Source organism: Barbatula barbatula (genome assembly GCF_947034865.1).
Source record: "Barbatula barbatula genome assembly, chromosome: 15".
NCBI lineage: Eukaryota > Metazoa > Chordata > Actinopteri > Cypriniformes > Nemacheilidae > Barbatula > Barbatula barbatula.
The window spans coordinates 20,108,405-20,134,664 of record NC_136778.1 but is presented as its reverse complement, the minus strand read 5'-3'; the positions used below and the strand labels follow the sequence as shown (position 1 = coordinate 20,134,664).

The 26,260-nt window shown below is 37.2% G+C and overlaps 2 protein-coding genes across 2 annotated transcripts; both read left to right on the top strand.

Moving 5' to 3' along the window:
* Positions 1-262: 262 nt before the first annotated feature.
* Positions 263-13,346, top strand: sptlc2b (serine palmitoyltransferase, long chain base subunit 2b). The gene is made up of 12 exons (XM_079474503.1): positions 263-536; positions 2,643-2,837; positions 3,065-3,219; positions 5,537-5,685; positions 5,783-5,907; positions 6,285-6,378; positions 6,661-6,766; positions 7,426-7,645; positions 7,906-8,032; positions 10,820-10,955; positions 11,087-11,216; positions 11,578-13,346. Exons 1-12 carry the CDS (start codon positions 390-392, stop codon positions 11,695-11,697), a joined length of 1,704 nt encoding a protein of 567 aa, XP_079330629.1. The 5' UTR covers positions 263-389; the 3' UTR covers positions 11,698-13,346.
* A 557-nt stretch (positions 13,347-13,903) lies between these two features.
* ism2b (isthmin 2b) lies at positions 13,904-25,864 on the top strand. The gene is made up of 6 exons (XM_079475678.1): positions 13,904-14,523; positions 18,017-18,259; positions 18,578-18,872; positions 23,552-23,686; positions 23,759-23,827; positions 23,906-25,864. Exons 1-6 carry the CDS (start codon positions 14,371-14,373, stop codon positions 24,421-24,423), a joined length of 1,413 nt encoding a protein of 470 aa, XP_079331804.1. The 5' UTR covers positions 13,904-14,370; the 3' UTR covers positions 24,424-25,864.
* The last annotated feature ends 396 nt before the right edge of the window (positions 25,865-26,260 follow it).

Sequence of the window (26,260 nt, the reverse complement as noted above, 5' to 3'; positions counted from 1 at the left end):
TTTCTATTTTTAGTTGGATTTATATATTGATTGGTTCATTCAATCCTTCATTTTTGAAAGTGAGACAATAGTTTATGATTAACATGGATTATTTTCCATTACTCTTATCTAGCGTCCAATTAAAATAGCGTAATATATGACGTGAAACGGAAGAATCGTGTGTTCACGCCCTTTATGGTGGGGTAACTATAGGTTAATGACGTCAATCCTCAAGCTCCCACACCCGACGTCCTTCAAATCCATTGGATGTGGCTGTGTGCGAAGGGTGTGTTTGCCTGTAATCTGACAGTGGGCGTGGCCTAGTCGTTGGACTGCTTCGGGAGGAGACAGAAACTGCAGTGATATTACAGCAGTGAGTGGGGAGAGCCGCTGCGCTTCACCTGCCTGCCATGACGCGAAATTCCACCAGCAAACTTCTGAATGGAGACACCTGCCACCGGACGAACCCTTCCAAGACACCGGGCGCGAACGGGTTTGTGATGAGCCACTGCCTGTTCCAGAAGCCGCAGAAAAGATACCGCCGCTCGGCAGAGAAGGTGAGGCCGACTCCAGCGCTCCACACACCCGAAAACACACGACATGCTTCTTCTTATCAGAGTTACTCACGAGAGGAAATTATTTTCATTCATACAGGAGTTATACGGTGTTTTGACTTCAGTCAGCGTTGCGCATACTGACAAGCATATGACATCGAGATACCGCGATAGTGTGCGTTAATGTGATGTCATGTGACGATCAGTCTGCGCACCGCCGCAGTCGAACACACCTTTATTGTTCGACTCGATGCGGCGCCGCAAGATCCGACAGGCGGATGACATCAAAGTACCGCGAGAGCGATTCGAAGAACGTTAAAAGTTTGCTTTCGAATCGCTCTCGCGGAACTTTGATGTCATATGCCTGTCGGATCTTGCGGCGCCCGCATCGAGTCGACCAACCCTAATGTGTGCGCTTGTTTATCTTGTATTGCATGTCCTTCTGTATACCTTAAAGGAATATTAGTTTGCCGAAAATTTTAATCCTGTAATCATTTACTCACAGATAATAATTAATTTATTAATTTAGCCTTTTATCTCTCATTGAAAAGCGGGAATTATGAGGAACCTATGATATCCCTCCGTATGCATGAAATTACAATGACAAACACTCTTTAGGATCATGCCAGGCTTTACTTTCGTTTTATATTAATGAAATAGGCCCCCAAAAATTGGGATTGATCGTTCATACGTCTATTTTAGTGTATTACTAATATTTAGTGTAGTGTTTTGGTTGTTTGTGTTGACAGAACAGGTAGCATGAAATGTAACAGTGTGGTGTTGACTCGTCGTGTAACCGGAGAAGGAGGACCTGAAACCTGAGGATGTTTCTGGATGAAAAGCGCTTCTGAGCTCAATGAAAACAATAACTTTACAGAGAACACGAGTGTGTCGTCAAGTTTGTTTTTCTTAGGTCCCTAATTCATTTTCATGAATGATCGTTTTGTCTTGTTTAAACAATACTTTTATTCCAGGCTGACATGCAAAGTCATCTTACAACTTATATTTGTGGTTCAGTTGGTACGATAGAAGAAAGCTGTACAAGAAATAATTTTGATAATAGTCAGTATAGAACTAGTCACAATTTACAACGTTTTTATGTTCAACACATGTAACTTCTGCTTGAGGAGTGGATGTTGTGCTGTCACAAATGTCTTCTTGCACACCCAAACCATTCCTATGCATTCTTTTTGAGGAGGTCATCATCATTTCTTCTTCTGCATCATCAGCTTCTGTGTACTTTGAGACTGCGTTACTCTATTTATTGACCAACACCAACTCGAGCGATAGCAAACATGGTTTATCTGACTGGCGGGGGGATTGTTTAAGGAACCTATTTGAAAGCAGACATTATTTGATAAGGCTAGCCTTGTGGTGCTGAAATAAAATAACGCAAATCACTCGGTTTGTGTATTGAGTTGGGTTTCATATAATGTGGATAGGAAACATCATGTCCAATTCTGTTTCAAGCATGATTGGTTTTGGTTTAGCTAATCTAAGCTAACTTGTCCAAGTTTGTTCACAAAAAAGCTATGACATTCAGTGTTTCCACAAACTTTGTAAAGCTCGATGTTTGTAAGAAGGCTTATTCAGCATTCAAAAGGTTCTTTACTGGTAAAGTCAAGTGTTAAGAGAGGGTGTAGCTACAGACAAGCCGAGCGTGACTTTGATCACACACTGTTGCTAAGGGGAGGGTGTAAGGGTAAACTCTGGCTCATCTGATTGGCCAGAGTGATTCATGGATTGGGTTTCAAACCGAAACCCACCAGGAAACCGTGTTTGTCTGTGTGTGAGAAACATTGAAGATCTCCCATTGTTTTGGTGCTTTTATTGAAAACACTCCCATCCGTAAGGGTGGGAAATTTAAATCACTTTGGTTGATTCGTTTATTTATCCCAGATAAAGTAGCTGTTCACTCCAGCGATGTGTCATATCTTCATATGAGACTGTATGAAATAGATTACTGACAGACATACAGTTTATTATAAGAATATTACATTGCATTTGAAACAAAGCACATAAAAGAACTGTCCCTTTATTGGAGATTATGTTTGTATCTGCATTGTTACAAAATGAGCATGTTCATATTCAAAATTTTTGTTTCAACAGAACCATCATGTGTCAAACAATCAAGGGCTTTACAACAAGCCCTTTGTGCAGTCATTCGAGGAGACGCCATTACTGGTGGCCGTCCTCACGTACGTGGGCTACGGCATCCTCACCATTTTTGGCTACCTGCGAGACTTCCTAAGGGATTGGAAGTTTCAGAAGTGTCATCTGGCAAGAGAGAGAGAAGAACAGAAGGTAGAGTTAAAATCTGCTGATTTGGTCTGTAAGGTAATGGAGTGTGAGATTGAACATCAATATTACCATTGCTCACAAATGAGATTTTTAAGAACCTATAACCACCCTGACAGCAGCTAGCATCGTGGCTGCGATTGTTTGCTTTCGATGAGTTTGTGTTGAGTGTATTCATTTCTGTCTATCATTTATCTCTCCTACATTTATTTTTCTTCACGTTTTGTTGCCAGGATTTTGTTCCACTGTACCAGGACTTTGAGAACTTTTACACCAGGAATCTTTACATGAGGATCAGAGATAACTGGAACAGACCCATATGCAGTGTTCCTGGAGCAAAGATGGACCTGGTGGAGCGAGACACACATGATTATAACTGGAGCTTTGAGTAAGTGTTGCTGGGTGATTCTAACAAAATCTTGGTTTTGAGATGTTAAACATGTGCGTCAACAAATTTTCTTTTTATTTAGTAAAAACAAGCTATGCAGTGTTTAAAAGCATTCCTTTTAAAACCTTTCTCTAAAATTCTGTCATCGTTTACTCACCCTCTTGTCATTTCAAACCTCTTTGACTTTCTTTTTTCTCCAGATCACAAAAGAAGATATTGGTAAAATGTTGGTAACAGAACAGCACAGCCTCCCATTCACTTCTATATTTACCAATGTAAGTGAATGTGGGGCTGTTAACAACATTCTTCAATATATAATTTTGAAGATGAACTTCTCCTTTAACACAGAATTTTCATTAAAAAAATGTCATAATTTACTCACCTTCGAGATGTTCCAAATCTGTAAAAATGTCTTTGTCCTGATGAACACAGAGAAAGATATTTGGAAGAATGCTTATAACCAAACAGATCTGGCCCCCAATTGACTCCCATAGTTGGAAAAATTACTTTAACACAAAAGAATATATTTTGAAGAATGTTGTCAGCAAACAGTTGCATAAGCGAAGCCATGATGCATAAGCAAGTTTTATTACTCCTACATAATATGACATTATGTATTAATAGAAAATTATACATAATGTTTTTTTAATGCGGACAACTACCTGTTTCGGTAATAAGAATGAAAAGTCGTATACACAGTTTGACAAGAAAATATTAAGCTTTTAACTAGAAAAATATAAAGTAACTGTTAACCTGTTAGCCACTTTTTATATTATGTCTTATAATGCACTTATTATGCACTCAGACAAATCGGAACACGTTACGGTATTGAGCAGAAAAGGGCATAAAATACATCAAAAATTCATTCCTATGTTAAAATTGTGCTTATTACAAGGAAGAGAACACAATAAATGTTTTATTATTATCATTGTTTGTGTTACTAAAATATGTTTTATAATTAAACTGCCATGGTGTTTTAGTGGTTTCGTGATAATGACCATGCCTACACCTAATGAGTGTGATTTAGAGGGTGTGTATTCTGTCAACATCGTTTTATTAGTATTGCAAAATATTCAGCAGGAAATAATTTAGGGTGGGGCTTTGCTTTTGTACTACAAGATTAGATAGATTTGCTTTTATATTATCGGTTTGTGTTATATTTTCTCACCCAGTGCGGCCTCGATTACACCAGGTAAAAATAAGTCACTTTTTAAGAAAATTTATAGAAGGATCTGAAATAAAAAGTAGAAATAAAAGATTTTTGATGTAAAACATAATTATGATCAACTTCGTGTATCAAAACTAATCCTTTCCTGGTTAACAAATAACTTTTGGTTAAGGAATTTGTGAAATTTTTACAAGCCAAATTGTCTTAGTAATAGTCTGAGTAAATTGATTTATTCAAACTACGAAATAAAGGTAATTCTGTAAAATAAGTATAATCTATACTAAAATTAATTTAATATAGTTTTTTATTTAATATCTAATGTTTTCTAATGTTTGTAGCACATTTTTATAACAAAAAATAGAATATCTGTCGATTGGAATATAGGAACTAAAACCTGAATCTAACACACTCATGGGCACTTTCACTGAATACTTGTTGGCTTAAATGTAAATCATTATTACCCTACAGTCCATCGGTTTTCAAATCCACATCATTTGAATATCATAACATTAATGTCTCAAATCAAAATATAGCATGCATAATTTAAGGAGGTAGTTATGTGAGGCAGCGGTCTCGCGGTAGTACACTCATTTTCTAGGGAATGATCTTTTCAGTTGTTTAAAACAGGTTTTCCAACTTTACGATGCAAGGGACCCCCAAATATGATGAATCTTTTGTGAGGACCCCTTCCAAAAATTGTGTGTGTGTGTGTGTGTGTGTGTGTGTGTGTGTAAAAACTTTTAACATATTTCACTTAAATGTTGGATGTATAAATCTGAACAGAACAGGACAGAAAAAAAGTCAATTCAAATGTACTGTAACAATTTTCATTACATCTTTGCAAAGACTACTTTACAAAGCCCAGTGAGTGAAATAAAGGGAACTGAAGTGAAAACAACTATATAGATAAAAAATGAGCAAGTCTGGAAAGTATGCATGTTGCAAGAAAGTATAGATTTACACTTAGAAATAAACATGAACACTTCTGAATGAAACGGGAATAATGTTTGGTGGACTTACCTCAGGTTTGATCAAATGTTGCATTATGTTCTATAAAAAATGATGATACTGTACCTTTGACATGTTTTATTATATTTTTAGTGCTATATTTCAGATGTTCATGTTGGTCCATGTGTTTTTGTCTTGCAGACACACAGGCAGGGTTCTGAAGGATGTCATTAATATGGGCTCATATAACTACCTCGGCTTTGCAGAGAATTCTGGTGCATGTGCTGATGCTGCATCAGAGTGTTGTATGAAATATGGTGTGGGGGTGAGCAGCACAAGACGGGAAACAGGTAAAATAGAAATGTTTTACTACAGGACTGTTATTACCCATTTTAGAATTCGTGTTCGTTGTTTCTGATAAAACTGAAATCCTTTGATGTCTTTCAGGCAATCTTGACAAACATGAGGAGCTTGAAAAGCTTGTGGCCAGGTTTTTAGGGGTGGAGTCGTCCATGGTGTTTGGAATGGGCTTCGCTACAAACTCCATGAATATACCCGCGCTCACGGGCAGAGTAAGGGTTTGTTATTACTAGAAACACGCTTCTGGTATTTTCTTCTACTAGAAGCTCAACAATCAGTCAAATGGAATGCTAAGAGTTTCCTTTTCACATTGAAACAAAGTTGGGTGGAAAGAAAAATTTAAGATCTCCCATTGTTTTGGTGCTTTTATTGAAAATACTCCCAGTGGCCAATGTGTGTTTCATCCGCGTGTTTCACATAACACACATACGAAGACTACGGTTGCATCAACAGCAGATTGAAATAATTTTTCTTTTGGATGATATTCCACTTGTTTGCCACTCCTGGAAATCTTGGTTAAATTAGATTGTGCGATATTTATAGGATGTGTTGCACAAAATTGATTTAGTTTGTATGTGTTTGTGTTTAGGGCTGTCTGATCTTAAGTGATGAGCTCAATCATGCTTCTTTGGTTCTTGGAGCCCGTCTCTCCGGCTCCACCATCCGCGTATTTAAACACAACAGTAAGTTCATATAATTTGCTCAATTGCATGAATAATCCACTTGTCAGAAGAATAGTCAAATAGGGAGATTGTCTGGTTTGTTGAGTTTTAAAACCTTTTTATAATATAGCAGTGATCCCGTTAAGCAGATTAATTTGGAGATTAATTTAGACCAGTTTTGGTTTCTGAGAGATGTGTGTGCTCAGAAGCCCATTTACACAATTAACCAACAAGTGTATTGATACGACGTTTTAAAGAAAGTATGTAGATATTAAATATGTATTTTTTTCCCCTGGATCTTAGATATGCAGAGTCTAGAGAAGTTGCTTCGAGATGCCATCGCGCACGGCCAGCCCAGAACTCACCGACCCTGGAAAAAGATCCTCATCGTTGTGGAGGGAATTTACAGGTACAGCAAAAACTGTACGTTAAGAAAGAGTTAAGAAAGTATGATGAATAATTATAATTCTGTAATTGTTTATAAAAGTTATATCTTATGATTAATTATTGTAATTAGAAATTACCATCACATTGTTCTCAGCCCTTCTGTCTTGTTTAAACAAAATATACTAGTAATCATTTCCATACTTTTACAATAATTTAGCACCCTCAAACCATTAATCGCAATTAATTGCATCCATAATAAAAGTGTGTGTTTACACAATATATGTCTTTGTACTGTGCATATTAATTTTGTATATATGTATTTATAAACACAGAAACATACACATGCATGTATATACAGTTTGAAAATATTTAAATGATTTATATTCCATCTACAGACATATATTATGTAAACATAGACTTTTATTCTGGAAGCGACTAATTGTTTGACAGTCCTATACTAATTTTATCATGTCTTATTTTATGTATAATTGTTCATAAAAATCACATAACAGTGAGCTTTGAGACACATGGATATAAACTCTACATTTTTGTTTAAACAAATAGTAAGTTCTGAACAAATGTGGTCTCTTCACTCTTTCTGTATTCCTACAGATCGCCATATAAGTGCATATATTCAGTTTCTTTGGATAATTTTTCCTCCTCTGTGATCTTCTGTTGTAGTATGGAGGGCTCCATAATCCGGCTTCCTGAGGTCATCGCCCTAAAAAAGAAATACAAAGCTTACCTGTACCTAGATGAGGCACACAGTATCGGTGCTCTAGGACCAAGAGGTAGGGGTGTGGTGGACTTTTTTGGCCTGGATCCCACTGATGTCGACATCATGATGGGCACTTTCACTAAGAGCTTTGGTGCTGCTGGAGGATACATCGGAGGAAAGAAGGTGAACGGCCTGCACTATACTGTCATCCCAAATAAACAGGGTTCCCAGAAACTTGGAAATATTATGAAGGTTTTACAGGCCTGCAAGATTTCTACACTGGATTCTTTATAGTTCTATATATTTTTAAATTTCACTATATTCTGAAATATTGCAGTTATTGTGCATTATTGATGACTTCTATAATACCACAAATGCACGTAATTCAATATTTACTTTTAACATTTGACTTATGTAGCAATTCTTGTTCCTTTGTTTTGTAGGAGTTGATAGATTATCTCTGCTCACACTCTCACAGTGCCGTTTATGCTACATCAATGTCCCCACCCATTACCCAGCAGATTATCACTTCTATGAAGTGCATTATGGGAGAGGATGGCACCACATTAGGTGAGTTTAGATCATTATTCTGCTTTTGAGTTTAAGCCCATAGTTCAAGAGTGAGCAGGCCTGAAAACGATTGCTTGTCTTTGCAGTCTTTGTTTATGAGTTGACAATTGCAAATGTCAAGTAAGTTTTTCTGTGTGAAAATAGCCACAAGATGGCAGTAGCTACTTTAAAAGAGTTGCATGTTTAACGTGTCCAACTGTTGCAAGTTTTCAGTCAATTTACATTCCAAATTCCATGTGTATGATTTTCTCACTTAATCATATAATATAATCCTATATTATATGAGACATTTTGCATGGTTGCATTACGTAAATCGGTGGTTCTCAACTCTGGCCCACGAGATCCATTTTCCTGCCGCGTTTAGCCCCAACCTTGATAAAACACACCTGAACAAGCTAATCAACGTCTTTTTAGAATAGACGCACTGACCTAATCTGTACTTCGAGCATCGGTACTGTTCACCTGTGTTTTTATTTAATAGTTTTAATTGTTTATCATAAACCAGTAACTACTTAAAGGGACAGTTCACCCAAAAATAAACTTTCTGTCATCATTTACCAGTTTACCATACTCCAGTTGTTCCAAATCTACAGATTCTGATATTGTTTTGCAAAGGTGACAACAGGGACCCGTTTCAGAAAGCAGGGTAAGTGCAAACTCAGTGTAAGTTAACCCCAGAAAACGGGATACTCTGGGTTTTCAGTTTCAGAACGCGAGGTATATCAAACCCGTGACCGCGGGGTAAGTCAAGCCCGTTTCAGAAATCAAGGTATCTTATACTTAGAGTGAGTAACCATAGTAACCTACTCTGTGAACCTAACCTGGTCGGGAGCAGGTTTTATTCCACTAACCCGAGGTTTGTTACAATCTCCGCCCCTTTTAGAAGCGCGAGCGGTTTTGAACTTGCCTACGCCGTTTGTTTTTTCATTCGTTTTCCTTCATCGCGCACAAGTTTATAACACAGACATTAAATGTCCGTTTATTCAGTACCCGTAGATGAGGAAGATGCATTCATTTGGAGAGAGTTAAATTTACGTCGGTAGAGAATATATGGTGAAGCCCCGTTTGGATGTTTTATCATATCCGGAGGATTTTTTATTTGAGCGATACAGTTTTTCTTTACAGTCCATTAAATATATTCACAATCTGCTTCATCCTTACACCACAAACCTCTCTCGTGAATGCGCTCTTACATCTGAGCAGATTATTTTTATGGTCACGTTTCTTTGCTAACGGAAGCTTTCTTTATAACACGGGGGATGCAGAACACGTTAGCAAGGCAACTGTATGCAGAGCAGTAAGAAAAGTGTGAATAGCTCTCAAGCACTTTTTATACATGTGTGTTAAGCTTCCTGTGAGAAGCATCAAAGAGGAGTTTCATAGGATTACAGGTGAATGGTGAACGCCTTTCTGAATAAACTGATCAAATAAATGTGGTCTTGCTGCCACCTCTGGAAGTAGCTAATAATTTAAATACCCTTAAGGATTTCCCATTGTGATTGGGTGCACATGTGACCGGTCCCACTCGCGCGGTCTTCGAACCGACGTTGGCCCGAATGAGAGATGGGCGCTCTAACGATGAGCCGTAGAGCGTCTCTGTCTGTCGGTCAGGGAGTGAGGCTTACACACTGCACAGCTCTTCACTCCGTTACACACAGCTGGATCAGGAGCGAGCTTGGCCAGTTTTTTGTCTTCTATAGCCACAGTGCTCGGTTCTCATATCCTCATAACTTTCAAAGCCAGTTTATTAAATATATCAAACATTTCCCAGTCAGGCATCCTACAAGCAAGAGCATTTAAACTCACCGGACTGAAGGATGTTTTTATATTTTATTTTCAGCTGCTGCCATGTTCTTTTTATTGCAGAAGGATTGCACTTACATGACAAAAATCAAGGGTATATATGTGTTTATATATATATATATATATGTATATCTTACATGTAAATGTGTATATATACACATATATATAGTGCCTCCAATTCGACTGCTAGAAATAAACGGAACGCTTTTTGTCACGTGGCGTTGCCATGGTGAATCATGTTATCTTCGCTCAATTGATGATGGCTTTTTAAAGCCGCGGTGAACACGAGTAACCTCGAGTAAACTTACTCAGAGTGGATTGAACTGATTGAAACCAGCTGTTCTGAAACAGAAAACTCAGAGTAGCGGTTATCTGAGTAAATCAACTCAGAGTTCATATTTTAACTCAGTGTTGCTTGAACCTCCTTATTGAAACGGGTCCCTGTACTCCAATAAACACAAAAGGTACACATCAGAATAACCGTAAAGCAGGGCACTCGAGGATACATGCAGTGAAAGATAAATACAGTTTCATGTCACATTTTGTCTTTTGCCGGCAGTCTCTAGCAATATTCTCAACCCTGAATTTGAGAAAAGTGCTTCTCAAAGCCCTTCACAATTAATGGAATGTCAAACAAGTGAAAACTAATACTGGAGATTGAATCTTTACCTCTCCCCAGAGGAGCATTCTCTAGTGTTCAAAGCAGGTTTGAATTCCTTTGGCCTTAAATCAAATAAAACAGCAGTCTTTTGTGACGTGCTGACACTGAACTGAGATGATCAACGATAAGAGAGAATTTGAAACATGTTGATTACATCATATTTAGGTTTGAAATATATTTTATGTTGTTCAAAATTATTTTCACAAAGTTAAAGCATTAACGTATAACACGTTGCATTATTTGACACAAAGGCCACAATGTTATGCGTTGGAAATGGGACAGAAGCTGGTTTCCATGAGCCCATATGTTTTTCTTTTATGTAGGTCAGGAAAGACTCAGTCAGCTGTCAGAAAACACAACCTACTTTCGCAGGAAACTCCATGAGCTGGGCTTCATCATCTACGGAAACAAAGACTCCCCTGTTGTGCCCTTGATGCTATACATGCCAGCTAAAATCGGGTCAGTGTCACCTTTTGTTCGGAATCACAGATATTATATCTGCTGAAACGCCAGTTCGGGAATGAAATGATAGATGTTGCTCTTTATGTTAGAAATGTTATTTTAACATCTCATGTACGTTTGCTCTTCAGAGCGTTTGGCCGGGAGATGCTGAAGAGGAACATTGGGACAGTGGTTGTTGGGTTTCCCGCCACACCCATCATCGAGTCCCGGGCACGGTTCTGTGTTTCTGCAGCTCACACCAGAAAAATGCTTGACACGGTTAGTCACATGAGCACAGCCTTATCTTACAGTTTCAGCTTTGTGCCTGAACACATCACGATGACATCAAAGTTCACCATATTTACTAATTTTATTTATAATATAATAGTAATAGTAATAATAATAATAATTATTATTATTACTAAAGATAATTGTATTATTATTTAGGCATTATCCAATAGTTAAGGTCACATCTATATGAACGATCGGCTCAACCCCACTAATGTTTGTAAAGTACCTGACGCGACACATGATTCATCTATTGCACCGAAACTCATGACTCATCTCACAGTCATCCAGAATATATAAAGCAACATTTTTTCAAGCAGTATTAACCCAAGCATTTCATTTATTCTCTCAGGCTTTAAACGCCATCAGTGAAGTGGGCGATTTACTCCAGCTAAAATACTCTCGAAACAACAGACCCCGAAGCGAAGACACAGACTCTTATTCATACCTGGAGAGTCACCAGGAGCACTAGATCTTTCCAGTTCTCACAATGGTCTATTTGCTTCTGACTGTCCCTTAATTTTTCCTATTAACCCCTCTGACCAAATTTCAAGCCTTACCTCTGTGGTCAGTAACAACATTCAAGGTGCAATATCAATAGTTGCTGACACTTCACATTACTTAATGTAAGAAATCTGAATGAAGGAATTTCTGAACGGTAAAGTGACTCTCTCTCTCTCGCCCTCTCTCTCTCTCTCGCCCTCTCTCTCTCTCTCGCCCTCTCCTCTCTCTCTCTCTCTCTCTCTCTCTCAAAGTTATTCAATAACATGTTTCAGTGCAGAGTATGTGGATGGCGTGGTGGGAAAACCTAAAAAAAACTAAATCTACAAAATAATGCTATTGCATACTGCGTTTCACTTAACACATACTAGCTTTGCATAGGTCCACAAGTCTTTTATGGGACTTTTAATCTTTCAAAATACAAATTTCACTTTGTAGGTTAGCAATAATGCACTATTGGTGATATTGGAATATATGGTTATCTCTCTTTTTGTTATGGAAATGTACAGTTACCAATGTTTTTATTTGTTTTAGTTGCGACTTCACAATTGTGTCTTATTTTAAGCTTCTTTAAGAAACATTCAACTATTACAATATTGAATAATTAGTGCTGTCAAGTATAAAAAATATTATTTACATGACGGATAAATATAATTCTTAAATGTATATATATATATGTATGTTGATGTATTTATATATACATATAAATATACAGGCCACACAGACATATATTCTATACACAAAAATTGATTTTGGACTCGATTAATCGATTTGACAGCATTAGAAATAATATTTGGTTTATTGGAGTAAAAAGCTACACTATTTCTTAAACTATTTCGATTATTAACTAATTCTAATGATTGATTTAATGTAATACTCAATTTAGCTGTTACGTGTATTGAGATGGTGACCCTGATACTGCAAGTATAGATTAGTAATCTATTTATAAATCGTATTAATGTGAAATGTTTATTAACTCCAAACCAAACTGTGTGCCCGAACTTGAGTGACAGCTAAATTAGCGTTTATATTTTTTTAGGCTCTACTGTGTTCTGTTTGTGGAAAGAGTCTTCTGTCTTACTTGAATATCTGTAACTTGCTGATGATTGGCATACCTGATGATTCGCTATGACATCACATTTCATTCTTTCTGTCTGTCTGACAGCTGAGGAGAGAGGCTTTTTATATAGCTTTATCAGAAGTTATTTTTGAAGAATGATATTTTAATATAATCTCTGTTTAAGTAAATGTACGTTCTTTTTTCATTGCTGCAATGAAAGTGCTAAACTCGGGTCACTGATGTGAAATGAAGTGCTCTGTTAAGTCTATATATATATATATATATGATGATGTGGCTTGCGCCTGTCGGATGTATGTTTTTGTTTCCTTTGTTTTCTGAAGTTTTGTTCTTAATCCGAGAGGCAGCTCTAAATATGTCTCTCAGTACACATGTATGTGAGTGGGACTATATGACCGAGCTACTGATGACTGTTAAGAGATGCAGATATGACGTTGGCAAAGAAAGTAAGCATTATGGCTTATACACTCAAATAATGCCACTGATCTGCATTCGACTGTGAAACGAAGGCAATTCCACAATAAATAAACCAATTTAATTTTAATTTTTTTATAAATAGACAATTTGATTTGTTAAATGCTTACCATATACCATACTTTAAGCACACATATGTTTTGACAATAGCCTGCACATGTTTTACTAGCTTAAAGTCAATATAACTATTTGCATATTTAAGAGATACAAATAAAATACATAGTCAACCCTGTTACAGCTAATTCAAGCTGTGTTACTGTTTGTGTAGTCAATCCAGTTATTTATCACAAAATGCCAATTATGTCGATGTTCGTCTTAAGTTTGTCTGTATATTTTATTGTTATTCATGTTTTACTTTATTATGTATTCATTCTTTGATATGTAATATCTGTTTCTGATGTTGATTTTGCCATGCAAAAACGCATTGTCTTCTTATAACCAAATATTGATTTGTTTAATATGGACCATGCCATACTATATACACAGAGATGCTTTAATAATAGTAAAACTATTAATAGTTTTAAAACTATAACTTTTTAAACACATTTAAACAGAAGTTAACGGAGCTTTTTTCCCCACACCTGCCACACACACGAGCATCTCTGACACATGTGAGACTTGATCGGAGGAATCCTGAGAAGTTTCTCCTCCCACACACTGACTCTATGGATCACCAACACTCATTGCGCATGTTTACAGCTCAAGCGCGTCTTTCTCGCATTCAAGATAATCACATTTACCAAAGGGGTAATGGACCATCGATGACGATGACTACGTTTTCTTGCAGCTTAAAGAAAACGCAAACGCGTGAGAAAGAAATCGCCGGTGCGGACTGAGGAGCAATGCGTGGGTAAGACCAGATACAGCTACTTAAACGGAAACCTTATCTATCCACATGGACACACACAGTGGGTCACTGTGTACGGCTGAGGATGCTCTTAATCCCCACGTTTATGAAATGCTCATTCCTGCGCGCGTTTTAATGAGCTTTGGCTGACTATAAAAATTTGTGCTTTGCAAAACATCTTCACGAGGAAGCCAATTCCCAAATCTTTCCACGGGAAATCCAGACAACAGCTAAAGCGGCGTTTAATGGACAGATACTGCTCAAAAATGTCTAAAGCGGGTAAAAGTGCTTGGGTTCTTTTCAGCGTGCTGCTGGCTGTTTGGATAGTGCGCGCGATCAGCTTCCCAACGAGACACCAGAGCGCGAGCGCTGCGTTCAGACGCGGCGTCTCTGGAGAGGTGAGTATGCTGCGTGTTTAACTGCATCTTTCACTGAAAACCCAAACAGACAGCAGATGAATTTCTGTTTATAGTCTTACACTTTTAAACAACTTCTTTAAATAGACAATACTTTAGTTTATAACAAACATTTTTATTAATTTCACGGACCTGTTGTATTTTTGGTTGCTAGCTTGTTACAGCTTTCAGCATTTATAATATTTGTTTATTTGAAAGGCCAATACAAGTATTTCTTGTTAGTTCAATGTTCATTTTGTGTTTATGTTTGCAGTTACCACTTTTGACTCTGTTAGCAAATATTGAAATGAACTTGAAGTTCATGTTAGCTATAAGGCATTATTATCCAATGTTAACAAATACAACTTCATTATAAAGAGGTACTGTACTGTATGTTCCCTGTGAAAATGAACCATGTGGTATTAAAAGCCGTAACAATTATTGTAGTGAGATCGTAGTAAATGTATAGTTACCATGGCTTCATGACTAAGGGAACATATAGCTATTTTTCATAAAGCTATTGCCTTCAAAAACGTTGACTGACAAAAAAGTGTGGTCATTGTCATTTCTAGTTATTTCTTAAAAACAAAACTTAATATTGATGTTTGTCCACTTTTTAATAATCAGTTTCCTCCAATCAGGGTAACAGGGTTGACAAATTTAGTATAATTCCTTTGATCATGTAGAATTATACTCTTGTACCATTTTGGAACAACTGCGTCTTGTATAACCTTTTGTAAATAATTACAATCTTTTCCAAAAATCTATTGGATACGGTTAACTTAAGTTACAAATGTTTGTAGGTGGTTGACACATTGTGAATATCTTGGGGCTCTATCAAAGTAATAAAAAACTACAAAGTAGGTTCAAAATAATTTCCTATACTTCTTGTGAATCAGCATATGACATTAAATCAAAATTTTATTTTTTTATTTTTATTGACCATGGACTGTAGAGTATTGCAAAAATTAGGCATTTCATAATAGTGGTGCAAAAAGATGCTCTCAATTTCCCTCACTCTCACAGGGTCAAAGGTTAGCTCCTCAGTTGTTTTTTCTAGCCCCTCTTCTTTTTAATATGGAATTTCCTGCATTCTCTTCTCCTTGATCCTGTTTGTATGTGCAAGGGGGCCACGTCTAACCTCTCCAAAAAGGTCCCGCTACTCAGTTTTGTATTACTAATGTCTCTTTTGTTTTTCCATACAGAGTGGGGGTCATCAAAGGGAGAGGGGATGGGGGTCTTAGCTTATTGTTTTTCTTCACTGGTATGGAAATGGCGTGGTCCTGGGACTTTGATATTGGAATAAACACAAATCTAGGCTGCACTGTCGGCTGCTTTCCCAAATGCTCGGACATTGCTCGGTGTGAGCTGATCGTGTCCATGTGTCTCACCAGAGAGCTCTATAGAGGCTGTGTGCATCTCATAGTCTTTCACAGGCACATACAGCCTCTGGTGAGACACATGGCCACTCGCTAATGCAGATCTATGTTCCTGCCAGATCACTGCCGTCTGCAAAGGAACAACGACTAGTGGTACCATCCCAAAAAGGAAAAAAGTCACTCTCCTGTACCTTCTCTGGATCTGTTCCACATTGGTGGAATGATCCACCAGCTGCTACAAGATCAGCAGACTCGGTTGCCATCTTTAAAAAACGCCTAAAAATGCATCTCTTCCGTCAACACGTCGCTGATTGATTTTTCCTAATTCTCTTCCCTTTCCTTCTTTAAAAAAAAAAAACACTTACTAACCTCACTATTCTTAGCTTTGTATAGTGTGCTAGGCTTTAATGGACTAGTTTGATGCACTTATGTATTTTGTTGCCTATGTTGTTATAATTGCTTCCAATGTTTCCTCATCTGTAAGTCGCTTTGGATAAAAGCGTCTGCTAAATGACTAAATGTAAAATGTAATACGGCTTTGTTTAGGGTTGTGGATTTCCTGCAATATGATTGTGAGAAAGCCAGATGGCAAAACAGGCCACATTGCAATGAGAATAAAGATACTTTTCGATGAATTTCAATAAACAATACCAGAGAGAAACAAGAGCGTAGTATGAGATGGCCTAGGGCAGAAGTGAAGGATGTTAAGGGAGATTTGGTTTCCATTCTGAACACTTAGGAAATGAAATTCTAGTCATCCACAAGGTTTCTGTTGTTGAGACTAAAATAACAGGAACGAAATCCTTGCTAACATTGAGAAGACGCCTTCCACAGAAGCTCAAGTGCCACTTTTCCATCAACGAGGCAATCCCTAAAATCAACAAAGGTGTTAACTGGAAGTGCCTGGTTCTGAGGTCACCCAATCCTGCAAATTATATCTGTTCAAGAAACAAGCACCAGAACTTTTTCCATAGTCTTCAAATATTTGCTTAAAGTTTATGAACATTCTTTAAACAGCCAGTGTATTTTCTTTTGGAGGATCTATTGACAGAAATATTTATTTAATATACACAGTTATTTGTTCAGGGGTGTATAAAGACCACACAAAATAAAGCGTTAAGTTATTATTATTTCAGAATGAGCTATTTCTATCTACATACATCGCAGGTCCCCGTACATGAAATTCCCCATGTTGTTTCTACAGTAGACCTTAATGGACAGTGTGTTCCGTAAATAATTTTTCTCCTTCGACAAAGAAGTGAAAACGTGACGACATCATAGTCCTCTGTCAGCCACATAGTGCTTCAAAAGGGAGCCGGAAGGGGTGGACTGAGCCGTTAGTTGCAATTCGCAGCCTCACCGCTAGATGTCGCTAAAATTCATAAACCAAACCTTAAAGTGGATGACATCTTTCTCCAAATTATCAATTATGCAATTATCTTAAGGTTAACACCGTTACCTTCTTTGAAGTCCCTTTGAACCGGAAGTTTCATATTTACTTCCATATGTGATGTATTTCCGAGTAAAACAGATTATTGAATAAGAAAAATAGTGGGCGTGGCTTTTATTATTGTGAATTGATTGGATATATAAAAGCAGGCATTTTATTTAAAAAAATGAAAAGGCACAGTACTGTAGCTTGTAAAATAATATCAACGCTACTTTATTACAAACATCCTTTGCATGTCTTGGCATTTTAATTTCTGTTATTTGCAAAATGGCATTGGCCATTAAAGGTACAGTTCACCCAAAAGCGAAAATTCATTTGATCATCTTAATGTCATTGCGAGCCTGTATGACTTTCTTTCTTCCGCAAAAAACTAAAGAAAAATCATTCGTAGTACATTGAGCATTGGCCCCTATTGACTTCCATTGTTTAAACACACACCCACCGAGGCATTTCTCAAAATATCTTCTTTTGTGTTCCACATAATAAAACCACAGAGTCATACAGGTTTTTAAATAAAATTAGGGTGAATGATTGATATAAAGTTTTTTTTGGGGGGGTGAACTATACCTTTTTTTGTCAAATCACTATGGCTGTGCTTTTTTAGTAACTGTTCTAAGAATGCTTCCATTCAGGTTGGTGCTTATTTTGCAATCCTGTTTGTCTCTAGTATAAACAATTTCAGAAAACTTCCAGAGATGACCATGACCATAATCTCCTGAATGAGCAGAATCAGGTCCAGACTGATTTGGCAGATTCACGTTCCCACCAACACAGGTGGGACCAGCATCACTCCACAGTTGTCCTACCTAAGCCTGAGCCCGAGGAAGAATCCAAACCTTTTGTTCTAGACCTCAAAAACTTCCCCGAACTGGTGAATGCTGATATTGGCTCTCAAAACCCCAACATTCAGGTGAGAGCATGCAAGGGCACACATCTCAATATATGGACTATCTCATCCATAGTGACTAATCACTCCTGACAGGAGGTAATTAAGTGTAATAAGTAATTTCATTTTGCGGTGAGGTTGAAATAATTCTCATTCATTTGATATTGATCTTAACTTCAAATCAAGAGGCTCATTGTCATCGACTCATTGCTGACATTCACTTTTTCTCCAGACACAAAGCGTATCATTACTCAGACTGGATGATTTGACTTGTTTTCCTTCATTAGCTTTATACAAAGAAAAAACAACAAGTTTTTTCAGTTGTAATCTGGTTGGCTGTAGGTGACTATTGAGGTGTTGGCTGACCCTCCCCTGGAAGCAGAAGTGGACCTTGTTAAAGAATGGAATGACGACTGGCCTACATCTTCCTCCTCTTCTGTAGACTGGCTAGGAGGGAAAAAGCTGTTTTGGCCTTTGTTCTGGGGTTACACGGATGCCGATTCAGATGAGGATGGTACAGGCCAACCTATGGAGGAAGAGGACGACTACATAGTGGAGTATGACAGTGGCGAGCCCCTTCCTAGTGGTATGGGAGGAAATTGGGAAGAACCATTGACTCCTGCTATAATCCACTATGGTGAGCATTCTCAGAATTCGTAGATTTTGCTTTCTTGGCTTATCTATTTTATTTAAAGCAGATGTGCCATCAGTGTTGTCATAATGCCACATACTGTATATGGCTCATTATCAGCTGTTTCTATGGGCTGAAATATGCAAGTTGTCCGCCATATTGGAACAGTCCAAGCCACAGGGTTGCCAGTTTTTGTTTTTGGGGTACTTATAAATCATTGCCATGTTGGTATAGGCTGGGTTGTTTCAATCCAACATGTTAGGTTATTTTAAACCATTGTTGGGTCAAATGTTAAACTTTTCTGGGTTAATTTAACCCCAACATCTTATTGCAGAATAGTGGCTTACAAGAATGCATAACAGTGACTGTAAAATACGTATTATAGGTGGCATATTTTGAGTTTGGGTATTTTGGCTAGGGTCAGTGGGCTAGTTTTGAGATAATTGTGGGCTTCTTTAGTTACACAAACCTGGCAACCCGGCCATGTTTATTATGTCCGAGGCAGTCAAATGTGGCATCTATGTATACACATCTCTGACTGTCATGATGCATTTTTCCTTTAAGCCTCCAGAGCAATGTCACATGCTTATTACGAAGGTATTGGAACAAAAAATGTGGCTGCAGAATTGAGCAACCACGCGCAAAGGTCGTAGAGAGATGTAAAATCTTGTTTTTGGGGATAACAACTATTAAGTTAAATAGATTAATAAAAGATGGCATGATCAACCTTGTCAAAATAGAGAGGACTGAAAGAATAAAATAAGGTTTAAAAGCAGAAGTTGAATTACGTTCAAAAGTGATTTGAAGAGTGATTAAAAGAAATGAGACACATCAAGGTTGGCAAGTGAACTTACAGTGTGCTGAGGCTTGTTTCGCATAATTGATTCAGACTAAACTCTCAGCCGCTGGGTTTTATTTGTATGTGTCGGATCTTTGAAGTAAACACTGGTGCCACTTGGTGGAAAACACCACCGTTTGAAGACTGGCCCGGTCCGCTCACTAATGGCAGCGTGAGGACATTCTGTTGGACAAATAAGCTCATGGTTGTCTTCAATTAGAGCACAGATCAGGAACACAGAGTGAGAGAGGTCATCGTTTACTTTATATCCCGCGGGTTGGGCCCCAGGCCCTTCATTCCCCCCACTTGCAGCCCACAGCGGCTGGTCTTTTAAGCCTGTTCAAGAATTCTAGGCTTTTCAAGGCCACACAATCACATTACTCTGTTGTTTTATCACGGTGGGAATTGCACACTCTTCGGTGTAGAGCGATCATATTACATTGCTCATAAGGATGAAATGAGATAAGGGTTTAATTGGAGTGGTCAAGGAAAGACTGATTGAGTCTTAAATCCAGCTCTCAAGCTTACTTGAATGATTTCTTGTGTCTAAAGAGAGCACAGATCATGACTGTGCAGTTTAATGTGCTTGTTCTACAATTTCCGCTTTGAGAAGGTCTCGAATGTCAATAGATTATACATTTTTACTTAACCTTGTGGAAGGATAGAGTGGAGTACTGAGTATGGAGGGTAGACTTGAGAAATGACCCTAATCAGATTCAATTTAAAGTTTACTTGGAATTTGCTGCTGACTTAGAGGCCGTTTTCAAGACAATGTTTCAACTAAAAACTTTTGCTTTTCTAAAAACTTTTTGGCTATTCGGCTATAGAACAACAGCATTTCGGGGGAAATGAAAAAAGTTTTTCTAAAGGACGCTGTTGTTGTCTCCTTTCAAAGATCTGTGGAAACGCAGATTTGACAATGTTGTTGTGTATGTGAAGAGTTTTTACGCAAAGTAAAACTGGCCTTACTCACCCATCCAAGGAGTGACATTGTTTATTCAGGATTACAGTGAAGAAGATTTTTGAATATTTCAGAAACCAAGGTCTATTCATCCAATCACATTAGATGTCCATATTTAAGACGGGTCCTCAAAAATGTATTTAACACACTTAAGAGCTTTTCTAAACTATTTGTGAAACATCATCTATTTCATAATAATGTTTTTGTAATTTACATGTTGCTTGACAAATATTAAGACACGATCCCTATTGAATGGCCATCTGTGGGGGAACAGGCTTTTTGCATCATGATGCTCTAATGGCATCTACCACAAAGAAGTTAACCAAAACTTGACCCCATAGATCTGGTTCTTATTCCCACTTTAAATAACCTCTTAAACTAGCATTTACTGAACCAACCCCACCTTTTAATCATCTGCCAGTCTGTCTATAAATAATGTGTGCAATACCATTAACACCCAGATTTCAGTCCCATATTTATACATGCTACTCTTTAATCTATGCTCTGTATTACAGAACACAGTACGGAGATCTCCGCCTCGAAAAATTTATATGATAATCCTATCTACTGTATATTAAACCTATATAAAAAGGTTGAAAGTTTCATTTAACAGGCAAAAAGTGATGAACTTCATGCCTACAAATTTTGTTTCCTCGCCTAGCACAATGGTTTTACATTGTGTTGAGGAAAAAGTGGTGCTTTCTAATGAGAAATATAATACCAAGATGCAAAGGTATTTTGTGCTTTTGATGTTGCTTGGATGTTTTGAGTGCTTTTAATGAGTTGCTGTTCAGTTGCTAGGGTGCTTTCAGTGTTTTTTAAGCATTGATTGGTGGTTGCTAGGTGCAGGCACGTGCACAGATAGGCTTAACCTGTACATAGCACAGGCCTCTTTGCCCTTTTATGGTGGTGTTTTTAATTAAATCAATGCTATTGGTCACCCTAAACGTCTGTCTGCCTGTTTTACAAATATTTAGACAATGAAAGGTTAAAAAGAGCTTGTGACTACATATTGTTGGATACGCCCGAACTGTCAGTTAAACCTCACGGCTCAACCCAGTCTTTCTGAACTGCGCAGTTTATTCCACAGCAGCTGTGGACCGTCTTTCAAGGGTAATGTTTTCACTAAATAATGTCTTGTTTTCCTTTTAATACAGTACAGTGTTGTCTTTACGAAAAAATATTATGTCAATTTTTTATGTATTATTATGTATTTCAGATCTTAGACATTTGGGACTGGAGGGAGGGCTAGCATTTATCTGCACTTAATAGCCTGTGCACACAGTAGGATGTTATCTTTTCTAAATCAGATTTTGGCCAAATTTATTTTACAACAGGAAAACAGCAACCATATAGCTACATAAAAATTGTAAACTGTTGATTGAAACGGTGATGCCGGCGTTTTAATGATGACGGACATAAAGCACATTTCCACACATTCGCTGGTCAAACAAGTTAACGTAAAGTTAACTGCATTTGAGTTTGACACAAAGCCACTGAGTGATCCTTGTCACCTTGGTAAAATATATCTATACATAAAAATATATATTTTTACATACATTATTGATGATACACTTAATTTATTAATCAATGATATTGTATGGTTGCATGGTGAATTCATGTTGTAAATAATTTTTCTGTAATCTTTCTTCTAACATTAGGCTACATTATACAATGTATACATTACAAAATGATAGCATTTTTGTTAAAAAATAACACAAATTTGATGTTGGGATGAACCTACCCTTGAACTTACAATTTCCATTTGCTAAAATGAATTTTAATGTCATAATGTGCTTCAGCAAGGTATCACTGGCTAAAAATGGTAAAGTTAGCGAGTCCATAGTTTTAACCTAAATAGCTAACTGTTCCCACATCATGTTTGTTGCAGGTCAAAATCACAGAAACAAAGGTCTAAATGTCAATGCTTCTCCGTATTAAACTGTTTAAAATAAAATTAGCTTTGTTCTTAAATTGACTGTTGCATTATATTGTGCATAGTTTAATTCATAGAATGTAAATACAAAGCATAGTTTAATTCATAGAATGTAAATACAAAGCATGAATACTGACCTTATTTCAGCAGTTTATTTGCGTTTCTGTTTTGTACGAATATTTGCCCTTTAAAATATTATATATTGCTTGAATGGATAAATATTATTTATTATTATCAGGTGGTTTAACGGATAGCCTTTGGCGCAATTCAACTTTCTAATCACCTTTTATAAACAAATAAATACAAAAAAAAAAGTCCTAAACCAATAATTACTTAAATTAAATTACTTATTTATCCAAACGAAAAATGAAGAGTTGGTTGTTATGGACATGTAAAGAACAGATGACAAGAAAGTGAAGTCAAACGAGAGTGTGGTCTGATAAAATTTGGATAACGTCCATGTTAAAAAAATACTTGCCACATGAAAAAACATCACAGAAGAGATTTACTCAGGTTGTTTTTAATACGATCATGGAATATATATTAGAGCAACGTGGCTGTATCTAAGTGAGAGACATCAACCAATAGGCAGAATACAGACAAAATAATAATTGGCAGCAGCTTACAGAAAATAAGCATTTGGCTTTTGCAAAAAGAACGTTCCATTAAAATAATAATTCTACTAATTTAATTGAGAGAACACATCGCAAAATCCTAAAGCTGCTGTATTCCTTTTAATAATTGTTTTTATCAATTGCATAGCCTAAAGCCAAACATAATACAAATGAAAAAACAAAAAAATAAAAAGCTCTGAATGTGGTTTACTTGAAGAAAATTTTAAGATCTCACCAAAGTTGAACATGTTTTGTGTTTGGAGTTTGCTAAGTCTGAGCAAACATATGAGTGCTGCTTGCTAGCACACATTTTAACAAAAAATGCCTTTTCCTCAGAAGAGACAGGGGAATGGAGTGCGTGGACCCCCTGCGGTGTCACCTGTGGCCATGGAAACCAGACACGTTCACGTTCATGCGGCGATTTCTGCACATCAACTGAGTCCCAAAGCTGTGACCTTGCCCCATGCCCAGGTTAGTATGACTTATACAATCTCTTTCTTGTATCTAAGTGAAAATATTTTTAAGTAATTGTCGTTCTTTCAGGTGATTTAAACAGTGTGGCTGAAGTCTTTCCATTTGAGATGGAGAATGGTACAGAACCCTTTGGCACTGGTAAGTGTTGAATTAAGCTTTACTGTTGTATCAAACAGTTGACTTAACTAACGTGTAACCTGTCTGGTTATTCTGCAGATGTTGACAGCTGTGAGAAGTGGTTAAACTGTAAGAGTGATTTCCTCCAGAATTACCTACAGCAGGTCCTGACTGAATTACCCAGCTGCCCTTGCAACTATCCCTCAGAGGTCTCCAACAGCAATATGAACCTGCTGGACGTGGGACGTGACCGGTCCTTCCAATGGCGGGATGCTAGCGGTCCTAAAGAACGGCTGGACATCTACAAGCCCTCTGCACGCACCTGCTTGCGCTCCACTCTCACGGGAAATGCCACCACACTTGCTGTCCAGCATTGTTGCTATGACGATCACAGGCAGCTAATCACTAGGGGCAAGGGGGCAGGTATCCCCAACCTCATAAGCACAGAATTCTCACCGGAGCTGCATTTCAAGGTGGACGTTCTTCCCTGGATATTGTGCAAAGGAGACTGGAGCAGGTTTCATGCTGTGCGCCCGCCAAATAATGGCCTGCACTGCACGGAGAACCCACACCAGGACGTCTACATGAACGAACTGGAGGAGGCCAGAGAATATTAAAGCACCAAACTACTGTCTACCGTCCCCGCCATCTGCATTCTGCCATGGTGCTCAGGTCTTGTGGGACCCATTGCTGTAACTGTGCATTGCTTCTTGCCAAGTAGCTGCTTTTGTAACTTTTTGAGTTTTGTGGCTTTGGTTTTATATGGTTCATAATTGAATGATGCGAGTGTATAAACAGTATTTGTGTAAAATGTGTAATGTTTGAAAAATCCTTCCAGTGGTTTAAACACCGTATTTTTGTACATATCTTTTAATCACCAATGAAACAAAATAAGTGAAACACAGATTTATTTTAGTAGCTGGTACGTCCCTATTTTGTTTTGTTGACAAAACTTTGAGATTTAAGAATGTTCCAAAGAGCATCTTGTGTATTCAGAAAGCAACGTGATATTTTGTACAAATGTATTAACATAGTCAATGCCATTTGATTTAAAGGTGACGGTAAAAGATCATTGAATTTGTGTCAAATATCTTTTTTTATTATATATATTTTTTCCTAGTCAAAAATATTGGCAGAATATCAAAAATGGCGTATTCATTTTCTCTTAAAGATTTCTAAAAACTTATGTCTTTTTTCAAGTTCATATTAGGTCTTAGATATTATAACCACTGCATTTGCTTCAATTACAATGTTGCTACGACTATTGGAAGCATGAATCAAATACAGTCAGATCACATTTGTTTGCTTGAACTTGGACATAATATTTGAGTATTTATGTATTTGTTGTAACAGTCAAAGATGTTATTGTTAATGTTTTCAAGACCTTACTCCGATATGCTTTCTCTCTATATTCACTTGTTTCCAAACTAGTTTTATGAGCATGTTTGTGAGTGAATTGGCATATTTTCAGTGTCAACTCAGGGTAAATTTCTATAAGTTCATTTAGATTTTTGATAGAGTCTATTCTATGATTTCCAAATGAGAAATAGCAGACAAGAGAATATTTAAGAATATGGATTGTTACAATGTTGTACTTTATATGATGTCCATGTGCATTTTAGCGGACGTTGATCTGCGAATGTGCATTTGGTGTGTTCATTTTGTGGTTGTTTATCATGCCTGGTCCTGAACTGTTGCAGGTCAGCTGCTTGCTCCAGAAATCTAATTCAATGTGCACTTTATTTAATGTTATTCAAATGACATTTTTGCTGATAATGTTACAGCGGGATTGTTTTCCATGGCCATGTAACATTAATGGCAAGAACAGTATTTTTGTCATTTTCTGAATTAGTGTTTGGGCTTGTGATTGTACAGTATTTATTGTGTTGACGCTTTGAACTGATTATCCATTCAGATGGTGCACTATACAGAATCCATTAGGACACTTAAAAAGGGAAATCATGTTGTCACACAACTTTTTTGAGAGTAGGCCTAACACAGGTTTATGTTTATTATTATTCGATGTACTTTCTGATGCTTTGCAAGTGGCAAACTATTAAAACAAATACAAAGATTGTTCTGCTTGATTTCTTGTACCCTTTAAGGTGAAACAAAAAGAGACTGCCCTTTCTAATACATCCTTAGGAGAAATAAATAGACATACTTGTTGGCATATAAAAATGTTATAAAACTAAATAATATAGATCATTATATAAAAAATGAAATGATCTGATCAAAATATTTACATGTAGTCATTTACCAGACCCTTTTATCCAAAGCGACTTACAAAGAGTTCAGGGAGCAATAAGCGATATGTCACAAAAGAGCAATAGTACATTAGATATATGTAAGTTTACACTCAACACAGAATGCTTATCATCAATGTAATTTGGTATTTTGTGAAAATGTGAAGTTCATGCACATCATCACCAGAAACAATATCCTAAAGAAATA

Bases quoted from the DNA above. Each gene is read 5' to 3' on its own strand.
- ism2b (XM_079475678.1), top strand. From the start codon at position 14,371: ATGGACAGATACTGCTCAAAAATGTCTAAAGCGGGTAAAAGTGCTTGG. The intron at 23,687-23,758 runs GTTAGTATGACT...TCGTTCTTTCAG, and splicing joins TGACCTTGCCCCATGCCCAG to GTGATTTAAACAGTGTGGCT. The intron at 23,828-23,905 runs GTAAGTGTTGAA...GTTATTCTGCAG, and splicing joins TACAGAACCCTTTGGCACTG to ATGTTGACAGCTGTGAGAAG.
- sptlc2b (XM_079474503.1), top strand. From the start codon at position 390: ATGACGCGAAATTCCACCAGCAAACTTCTGAATGGAGACACCTGCCAC. The intron at 8,033-10,819 runs GTGAGTTTAGAT...TCTTTTATGTAG, and splicing joins AGAGGATGGCACCACATTAG to GTCAGGAAAGACTCAGTCAG. The intron at 11,217-11,577 runs GTTAGTCACATG...TTATTCTCTCAG, and splicing joins CCAGAAAAATGCTTGACACG to GCTTTAAACGCCATCAGTGA.